General features: G+C 47.9%; 1 protein-coding gene across 6 annotated transcripts in view; it reads right to left on the reverse strand.

The window, feature by feature from the left end:
- Positions 1–765: 765 nt before the first annotated feature.
- rnf220a (ring finger protein 220a) overlaps positions 766–10,327 on the reverse strand; it is a 25,494-nt gene continuing 15,932 nt past the window's right edge. For 4 of the 6 annotated variants that reach the window (XM_076098500.1, XM_076098499.1, XM_076098503.1 and 1 more), the window contains exons 8-11: positions 7,349–7,460; positions 4,716–4,910; positions 4,209–4,283; positions 766–976 (exon numbers count right to left, since the gene is read on the reverse strand). In XM_076098500.1, the coding sequence (XP_075954615.1) occupies positions 905–976; positions 4,209–4,283; positions 4,716–4,910; positions 7,349–7,460 (454 nt within the window). In that variant the 3' untranslated portion in view covers positions 766–904. The remainder of the gene's footprint in view (positions 977–4,208; positions 4,284–4,715; positions 4,911–7,348; positions 7,461–10,327) is intronic. The other 2 variants (XM_076098505.1, XM_076098504.1) reach the window with 1 other exon arrangement.

A 10,327-nucleotide genomic window follows, 5' to 3' on the forward strand; every position in this document is an offset into this window, starting at 1 on the left:
TTTTGGTTTACTTCACTTGAACACCACAAAAGGGAGGAGGAGGAGGAGGAGGGAAGGACTCACGAGGAGAAGAAGAGGTGGTGGAGGAGGAGGAGTGTCAAACTCCTTTTTCTAGGTTGTGAGGTTATTCTCAGTTTGGTTGAAAGCTCTGTTTTAATGGACAGGCCCATTGTTTTTTTAAATTCTCTTAAGCAACATGAGGCATGAAGATTAGAGTGTTCTGTCTCTCTGGGATACTTAAGACAAAAAAAAAAAAAAAAAGAAGCTTTCTGTTGAGTCTTCAGGGTAGAGCCCGTTGTCCAGCACCATCGAAATGTCAAAGAAGAGCTGGAGGACGGGGGACGGGGGGGAGGGGAGAAGTCTTTATATTCTATGAAGAAGTTCCTTTCAGGTCCAGCTCCAGCAGCAGGAAGCTCCCCAGTCTCAGCAGGTTCCAGCTGGGTGTTGGGGGGTCTCCACTGACTTAACAGTCCTCCAGTGGTCCATACCCCCATGTCACATGTACGTCAGTGAGGCGGCGGGATCAAGCCCGTTGGCCAGCGGTCCACCTTTTCTCCATTTTATTTATTTTAAGTTCCGGAGGGAGGCCAAGCTGCCAGCCAGAGAGTCAGTGAGCTCTGCTCAGTCATTCAGTTTCTAGTTTTTAGCCTCCCGAAAAAAAGACAAAAAAACAAAGAGCCAGTGGAGTCCCAGAGACAGCCGTCTCGTCTCTGTTCGCTCTCGGAGTTTGTTTTTTTGGAGCTGGCGACCCAGGCCACGGGAGAGAGGGGGAAACCAACGGAGGGGGGGTGGATGTCGTTGAGGGTGGCGATGAAATCCAGGATGAGAGGAGGAATGGATCAGAACGACGAAGAGGCGCTGGGGGGGAGGGAAGGTGTGTGTGTGTGTGTGTACGTGTGCTCTTTTACAAGTAGACGCGCCGCAGGTCTCCGGGTGAGGTGATGGTGTTGCACTGCGGGCACAGCTTCTTGTTCCCCTGTGATGGATGGAGAGACAAAAGTTAGCATTGTTGCTAAGGAAATGAGTGACTGTTAGAATGAGGTGATATCTAGGTCACTTAACAAATGCATACACTCTGGAATATAGAGCAACTGTCTTAATATTAACAAGAGTTATGCCACGCAGGCGTCATCGTGAGTGACGTGATCTTCCGTCTGTATTTCCAGCTGTTGATGAAGGCGAGTGTTGGTCGGACAAAACAAGCCATCTGAAGATGTTACCATGAGCTTTTTGACACTCTATAAACATAGCTCTAGTAGTTATAATACGATATTATTATGATTTTAAACATTTTGCCATATGCCGTGTATTACGACAACACATCACTTTTTTTTTTTTCCATCTGCAAATTATGCAATTTGTCAACATCTGTTTCCTCAAATAAAGATAAATGTTTTCACTCGCTTCAGTACTTTTTATTGCAGAAAAATAGTTTAGTAAGTCAGACGGACGGACTGGCCAACGCTATCATAAAAAAATGTCATAAATGTTGCATCATGCACCTGACTGACCGAACGGTTTGCATTACAGTCTACATTCACCCATAACAGCTCCAGGAGAACAAACAGCACCATCTAGTGGACCGAAAAAGCAGTTGTTACCAAGAGGTTTAATATATCATATTAATCATATCTTTAATAAAAGGCTGTGTATGGATACCATATTGCCACGCAAGATATCTCTACACTATGCTGTATATGAAATTGTTCCCCCCTCACGCCCAACTTCCTGTTCCCTCTTTGCGATCGTAAACTGGCTTGTTAGCAGCAGAGCACCACCCCCTCCCTCCCCCCTCCCTCTGATAGTGTGCCATCTGCATTAAAGCAGCGGGTGATAATGGGCAACACATTCCGACCGGGTGGTCCCTCCGCCACTGTCCTCCACCCGCCTCTTTTCTACCAGTCAGCTCTTTTCTTTTCCGCTGGCCCCTCTCTTTATGTCATGACTTCTCGTGGCCATGATAGAATATGTGGGCTATCTTGGATATCCCACAAGTATCTCTCTGGTATGTGGAGACTTTCATCAGTCCACTGTGATGTGTGTAGAAGACGTGTAAAACATACACAGGGTGGGAGATACGTCTTCCCCCTCAGAGAAACATCTAACAGAATCTAACACGGGTCCAACAGAACGCAGAGATCTCATTACCGGAGAGCCTGAACCCTCCCAATGCCCTGCCGGTCGGTACAAATAATGTGCAGGTTCATGTGACCCGGCCAAAGGTGTTATGGGCCTTCTTTTTCCTGTAAGCCGCTGAATAAAGTCTTTGGAGTGGGTGCGCGGGCTAAGGTGGTCTGAAGGGCGAACGCGTACACACTCGAGAGGACCGCTGTGGTGCGAGGAGTCCGACGGATCTCACGAGCTCCCGCTAAGAGGATTTGTGGCCCCGATACGGTCTCTTCATGTCTCAAGAGAGAATAAAGACAAGAGGAGGAGGAGGAGAGGAAAAATGGAGGATGTGCTGAAGAGTCGGGGATGGTTTTCTACGGCAGCGTCGGGTGTGGGTTAAAGTTTCTTTTTAATGCTCGTGCTGATCGAGTCCTCTGGTTTTGTTTGCTCCCGGTTTAGCGTGGGCGGGCAAGTGTGCGTGGGCGTGTGCCCATCGCGCTGCGCTGCAGCTGCCTTGCTCATTAAAGCGGCGAGGAGCCGGGCTGACATTAACTAGATTCCCAGGCATTTACTTTGATCAGCCTGGCCTTCCCGTTTTTGTTGTTTTATAGCTTTCTCCAGGCTATGAGTTTAATGCCCCATACATTAGACCTGAGACAGCAGCACACACACACACACACACACACACACACACACACACACACACACACACACACACACACACTACACACAGTACACAGTACACACACACACACACAGTACACAGTACACACACACACACACACACAGTACACAGTACACACACAGTACACAGTACACAGTACACACACACACAGTACACAGTACACACACAGTACACAGTACACACACACACACACAGTACACACACACACACACAGTACACAGGTCTATGGCGAGATGGAAACAATGGGCCTCATTCAAGAATGTCTTCTTACGGCCTCCTTTAAAAAAAATGTAATAAAAGAAAATTAGAAGTCCACTAAAGTAATTTATGAAAGACGCACCGACGGCTTTGTTGTAGCCACGTGAAGTTCTTCATGAATCAGTATTGATCCTGTTTCGGATGCGTGTTCCACACAATCGTTAGCACATCTAAATGCCCAATAAAACCTGAGAGAGGGCAGCCATCATTACGGCCATGTGCCTCATTTTACTTTTAGTTTGTTTTAATTTACACAAATAAGCCGTCAACCTTAAGCAGCTGAATCAAACTAATCAAATGCCTGCTTTGTGGCAGGGATAAGGCGCTTTGAGAGTCAAACACTTCATTTTCTGCATTCTGGTGAATTTCCATGCACCAATTTATGGTGGAATTGTTTTCTATTTACGAAAATTGGGGGGAACAAAAGCTTATTTGGACAGGTGTTGCCGTGCCTGTCTTCCTGTGTGTGTTTGATGCTAAGAGCGTATTAATAATTACAAGTACAATATCCACGGGAGCTAAAGGGCGGGGAACTGCTCATTGGTAATTGTTGCGTCACAACTGGCAACTGAGGCGAGAGGGAAGAGGTTTTGTGGAGGAAAGGGGATAGAAGAGGAAATATAGGAGACTGAGGTGAGAGAGAGGAACAGAGGAGACAACAGCAAAGAAGCCAAAGGAAGCCAACGAGGAGACTCTTTACTCTCTCTGCTGCAGGAACATTGCGCTCCATTTACCACATTAGCCCCAGCTAATTATACACTACTGAATACATTAAGATAACTAATAACCAACAAAACCACTGCGCTTGTGTGTGTGTGTGTGTGCAGACCCAAGGCGCTGTGTAGAAGTCATTGGAGGTTGGAGTTGACCACTTTATTCCAACAAGCCTTTTGGGGATCATTTCCCCCCGCTGAGAACTGGAAGTGTTTGCATTGCCTGGATTGTGTGTGTGTGTGTGTGTGTGTGTGGTGAGAGAACAGGTCATATGAGGAATATTCCATTTTAGTTCCTCCCCACGGGACACAGCTTCAGAGAGAAACTCACTGACTATGAAATGAGGCTGCAATAACTGCACGTCGTGAGGAGCTGCCCTGAAGCACCGAGGAGTGTGTGTGTGTGTGTGTGTGTGTGTGTGTGCATACGAGTTTGTGCGTACCAGAGTCCTGAGCCAGCATTCTTCGCAGTGGACGTGCCAGCACTGGATGGAGGTGAGCGGCATCGTGTAGGAGTCCTGGGAACCGAGAGAGAGAAGAGGGGGGGGATGAAATTACACCAAATTTGACCAACACACACATGCCAGGTAACCACCAAAACAACACTGCACGTTCCCTGACCGACACCATCAAACCACTAACCATCGAAACGACACAGCCAGCAGCCACAGAACCACTGAGCAAGGCAGCATGTTGGGTGGGGTGGGATGGGGAGGGGGGGGCAACTGAACCGGCAACCTGCAGGTCACTGACACATACACACACGGACACGATATCGGCAGGCATCGAGCAGAGACGGAGGGAGGCAGGCAGAGGGAGGACAAGATGAGGGAGAGAGAGCCATGAGTGAACCCCATCCGATGAGCGCCCTTTTTTCTTTTCCTCTCGAAAAGAACGGAGAGATGAGGGAGGGAAGAGGGGGAGGAGGAGGAGCGGAGGGAGTGCCTTACCCTCCGTAAGGGCTGCGGGAGGAGCCTCTTTATGCCGCTGCCGTAGCCACCGATCACAAGGCCCCTGTACAGGCAGTACAGGCCGAGGGGGAGGGACTTAGGCTGCCTCTCTCCGACCTTATTGGCCAGTGGCCGGGGCCCTGGCCACACCCCTAGGCTCTTGATCTCTGCGCCTGACTGGATTGCAGGCTTCCTCTGTGTGGAAGGGAGGGGTTGGGGTGGGTGAGGAAAGGGAAGGGGTAGGAGGGGGGCGAAAGGTGGCAGCTAATCATAAAGGCGGGGTTTGTACTGATCGCGCGCACACACACACCGCGGTGCGACACACACGCACACACGACACAAACACACACATACGGGAGTGCATACGGCTTGGACAGACGATGAACAAACTGCTTTCTGCGTTCGCACCGACTTTGCTTCGTCAAATAACGAGAAATGTGAATGCTGGTGACTCGGATAAGTTGTTGATAGGAGACTCGTAGAAAAACTCTCCCAAACTGGGTAAAGGTGCGTTCAATGTCTTTTGGCTTAGGATCCCTTTGGTTCGTGCTGGGATACTGCAACATGTAGGGATGTCTTCATTACTCACTGCCTTCCACAGACACAACGCTGGGTGTGTGTGTGTTTGTATCTATTTCTGTTGTCAGTTAATCTGTGCATTACGTTCTAGATTAAATGAGAAGTCGTTTGGGCCACAAAATGTCAGAATATGTTTGTTTTTTTAAATGCACTTGAGAGCTTCCTGAAGCCCAATGTGACATTTTCAATTGTCTTGTTTTTTATTTCTGACCCAACAGTCCAAAACCTAATATATTCAGTTTTCTATCACAGAAGACTAATATACTCACATTTGAGAAGCTGAAACCACAGAATATAGATTTTGTTTTTCTGCTGATCAGTTCCAACTACAACATTGATGGACTTCTTGTTGCAGCTTTAAATGGTTTCATTGCCCACTTAACTTCCGTTGACAATGCCAATACAGGAATGTGTTTACGGTGCTCCTTATGTACTTTCATAGTCAATATAGATTATTATCAAGAAGAACAAACTAGCAATGGAGAACACCGACATGATGACACTGGCTAGTTGAGATGTATGGCTTTGATTCATGTCCTGTTTACAGTAGCTCTTCCTTGGTTACTTAGAGTTATGTATATTTTCTCTATTTTAGAAAAGATTACATTATTATAAGTTAACAAAACAGGGCCTAAGATGACCAGTAGATGGGGGTAGAAATCCACTGATGAGACCAAACCCCAGCACGGAGGAGGAACGTGAGCCAACTTGGCTGCAGCAGGAGAGCACTTGTTTCCTTCTTGCATACAGCTACCTGAGCGTTGGAAGGTTACGGTGGCTAATAACTCGGAATGTTTCGCCGGGGGGGGGGGGGGGGGGGGCTCGGTGACGAGTTAGGGATGGACAAAGACAGATTAGAAGTAAGACGCCTGTGTGTGTGTGTTTGTGAGAGAGAGAGAACATTGTGAGTGAGAGATGAGGGACAGTGACGGATGAGCGGAGGAGAGCCTTGCGTCCACGGGGGGGGCAGTGAGTGATCGATCGCTGTGCCTTGCCCTCCGTGTCACCTCGGGCACCTGGCGACCTTTAGGATGCGCCGGTAATTACCAGCTTTTTTCCCCACACAAAAGCACGCACGGGATGCTTGTGTGCTCGACGCCGCACTGCAGCTTGGAGGATGACAGGATGGGTGCTTGACACAAAGCGGGGAACACAAACTCTGACATGTGGGGGTGGGGGGTCTGTATGTATCTGATGAACATGAATATTGACAGTGTCCCTCATTCTGCCCGTCATTGTCGAGGATGAACATGTGTCTGATACTATTGAGCTCCAATCACCTGTACATCACACTCTGGATAGAATGTCTTAAATGTGCTGCCTGTCCATGAATGCATCTCAGCTCGGTTCTGCATTTCCTACTGGAGTCTCCCGTCCCGCCACACATTCACTTTGACTCGCAAAAGCCATGCAAGAGCAGGAAACCACCACCAACACGACAGCAACGCGACAGCAGCACTCGCACACTCACAGAGAGCTGCTTAAGACATCCGCAAACGGAGGGGAATGAGGCGCAGACAGCTCCCTACATGCACACCTCAACAACACTTTCACACCGTTTCATATGAGAGACTGCTGCCAAAGGGCGGAACAAGAAAAATCACGAGATCTGTGATCTGGTCACTTCAATTCAGCTTTAAGAACAATATAAAATATGTGAAAAGAAAGAAGAGTGACCAGAACTACAACAGGTGACTTACACTGACATTGGGCCTCTACAGGGGCTGTGGATCCTTCAAAAGAATCTCGAGACCAAGCCCTCTTTTCTAAAACCGCCCAACGTGCGGTGAGTTATGGGATACTTTGGTTTGCAGTGGTTGTGTCCTATATACAGTAAATTGGGGGGGGGGGGGGGGGGGCTCCAAAGCAGAATATGAGGATCCAGCCACTGGATTTGGACAAGGTGCAACTGGTTGGAAGGTTGCCAGATTTGAGAATATGAGGAGGGAGCTGTTTGTTTAGCTCAGAGCCAAGAGCAGCATCCTTCTTGGGAAACTAGCTTCTGCTACAAACCCATAATCTGCACTATGCTACTGCGAGACAGTCATACTCACCATGCAGATGAGACACTTGTATCGGTCTCCTCTCAGTATCTGCCTCTCCAGCTCTCTGATTCGGGCCTTCAGAGCATCCATGGTGGTTGCCGTGGACTCCTCCTCCGTCACCCTGGGTGGGGGGGAACGACAGAGGGAGAGATGTTTGACATTATAACAGAGTGTAACTATTGACAAAGTAAAATCAGACACACATACGTTAGCCCACCTTCCCTCGCTCAATCCCACCATCTTTTAAAATGTTTTGACTTGAAGCAAAGGGCCCTGTCCTCTCTCGTGTTTTATTTCCTTCCCCCTGTATTTATCTCCTTGCGTCCTTTCATCCCTCCCTCATCCTATCTGCCGTCCTCCCTATTCTTCCTGCCTCTAAGCAGCCTCTGATTAATGTGCGGCGCGATCGCAGAAAATGTGCATTTAACGCTGTCCGACAGCATATGAAGCAGCCATAACTAAATCAATAGGGAGACGCTCAGACCGCCATCGCTGCTGCTGCTGCTGCTGCTGATGATGATGATTTGGCGCAGCGAGACGAGGCCGCGCGAGCCGGCCTGTGTTTATTATAGCCATCCGCTCGCTCTCTGGCGAGATGCAATATCAGTGTGTGTGTGTTACAATGGGAGCGAGCGTGTGCGTTTATGGTGATGTGGTCATTTTGCAGCCTGATAGCTTGCTGATCTATGGTATTGATCTGGATGGGGAAGGACAAGCGGAGAGAGAGAGAAGAGAGGGCGAGAGCAGAATAGAACGATAAGTGGCCGAGTGTGTGTGTGTGTGTGTGTGTGTGGCCCAGGATATGGCTTCATTTGCCGCATGCTCGAACAGCAGAGGCTACAGCGCAGGTAGAACTTTCTCCTGTTAGGAGACGGGCTTCTGTGAATCCATTTCTAGTGAAAGCAAAAGGAGTAGATTCACATTTTACTTCCTTTAGATGAAGTGAAAGTTTGACATTTCAGGGTTGGCTTCTTCAACCACTCCAGTGTTGAGCTGCACTGTGAAGCTCAGCGGAGAAGCCTAATGTTCGCGGTTGTCCAACTCGTACAGCTTATTTGTAATAAGCAGACCAACGGATTTCATGGGTTTTTGTGAGAGACGAGACAAAATGTGTAGTTAGTCTCAAAGATTCTAGACTTCTAGGCTTAACATCAAGCCTATTTGAAGTTTTTCTTTCGTGTTTTTATAATGTATTTTCATATTTAGACTAAACAATTAAACTTCATAGCTTTGAGATGATGGTTCTTTCCTTCTGTATCACCCAATCCAATAGTATTATCCCTCACAGAATGGAATGATTAGATATGTCAAAGATGCTCATAGAGGTTCATATCTCCTTCCTTCGTGTGCATTACTAAGGCTGGTCGGGACACTGTCCACCTGCTCCCACTCCTCCCTTGTAACCCCGCCGCCGTCCCGTGTCTATAAAGACCTAGTCGGGACTCCTGGACTGACTCGCAACTCCATGCCCTATAAAGCGCTTTACCCTCTCCTCTTATTAGTCCCGGGCTTGTAAAAAGCCATTTAGCCTTGATTAGCCTGCTAGCTTATAAAGCGGCAGCGGGCTCCGGGGCTGGATGGGACCGGATGGGACCGGATGGGGCTCGTCCCTAAAACCAGGCTCTCGCTCTCTTTTAAAAGCTCCAATAAAGCCCTCTGTCACTCAGTGGAGCACAAAACTCTGCCAAAGGGGGGAAGAGAAGTTTCACTCTCCTCCCAACAACACTGGCCTCTCCCGCCTCCTCTCTATTGTCTACCCTATCTCCATCATGAATATTCATTTAGCACGGCTGGTTTATAGAGCACCACAGTTGAAAAGTTGTTTATGTCCCGTTTTTTTTTTTTTTTTTTTTTTATAGCATTGGGAAATTAGAGATGGAGGGAGGGGGGGAGGGGGGTTGTAATGGGAGGTGCAAAGATTTAATGGAGGTAGAAAGGAGATGATTTCGCAGTGCCGAGGAAAGACAACTCTCTGGGGCCAAATGTGACACGCAGCGAGATAAACTGCCTCTCAACCAGCAAGGAGAAATCCTTGAGTTTAAGGCCTTTATGCCGTTTGTGTGACTCACTGGTTTAAGCTGGCTCAGGGGTTTTCAACCTTTTCAGCCGTGCGAGCCAAAAAATATATAAAAATTGAGGTCGCTCTGGGACCCGGGCTGGGCAAACATGTCACTAGACTTACAGAAAGAAGCTAACGTTTAATTTGGGTTACGACCTTAAAATGTCAGGCATGAGCATCGTCCGTCTAAGCTCTCGTGGCAGCAACTTCCCGTGAGTGTGGGTCCCAGAGGGAGAGTCGAGTTATTTACGCCGCTTTAACACGTGTGAACCGCACACGGATCTGGTGCTGGTCCGGGTTTGCGAGGTTGTGTGAATGCAGGTGTTGGTGGTGATACAGCGATGTAAGCGATGTAAGACAATATATGAATGGGCTCATAAGCAAACGGTGTGAGTCTCACGGTGCGTTACGGTTGATGGCTCTCAAAATGTGTCAGTAGCTTAAGTTAGGAACAACTAAATCGGACTTTATGATACGTCAGACGGACACGATCATAAAGGATGAAAAAAGCCTTTATTTCAGAGCTCATCGATACGAAGTATGAAGCAGACGTCCTCCGCTTGATGCTCACGGTGAAAAAACAATGTAAAACAAATATGTAGGAGCACAGATGGATAATAAAAAGCACAGGAGCGATGCTCGTCTATCATACCACGATGGTGATGTCATAGATACGCTGGGTTAAAGAGCTGCCCAGCGCCCTCTGTTATGCCAGAACAAGGCGCTATGTGCACACAGGCATTTAGTATTGCATGGCTTAGTGGTGCACTTAGGCCTCTTGTGGCCGATATGAGTACTACAACAACAAACACACCTGCCAAAACTTTAAAAAGAACATATTCCGGCAAAACCGTTATTCACCTGATCTTAAGTCACAGGAGAGAAAACTATTTAGATCAGATTCAGAAAATGGATCACACGGAAAAAAT

Source organism: Anarhichas minor, unplaced genomic scaffold (genome assembly GCF_050575085.1).
Source record: "Anarhichas minor isolate MPS153535 unplaced genomic scaffold, ASM5057508v1 ptg000024l, whole genome shotgun sequence".
Lineage (NCBI taxonomy): Eukaryota > Metazoa > Chordata > Actinopteri > Perciformes > Anarhichadidae > Anarhichas > Anarhichas minor.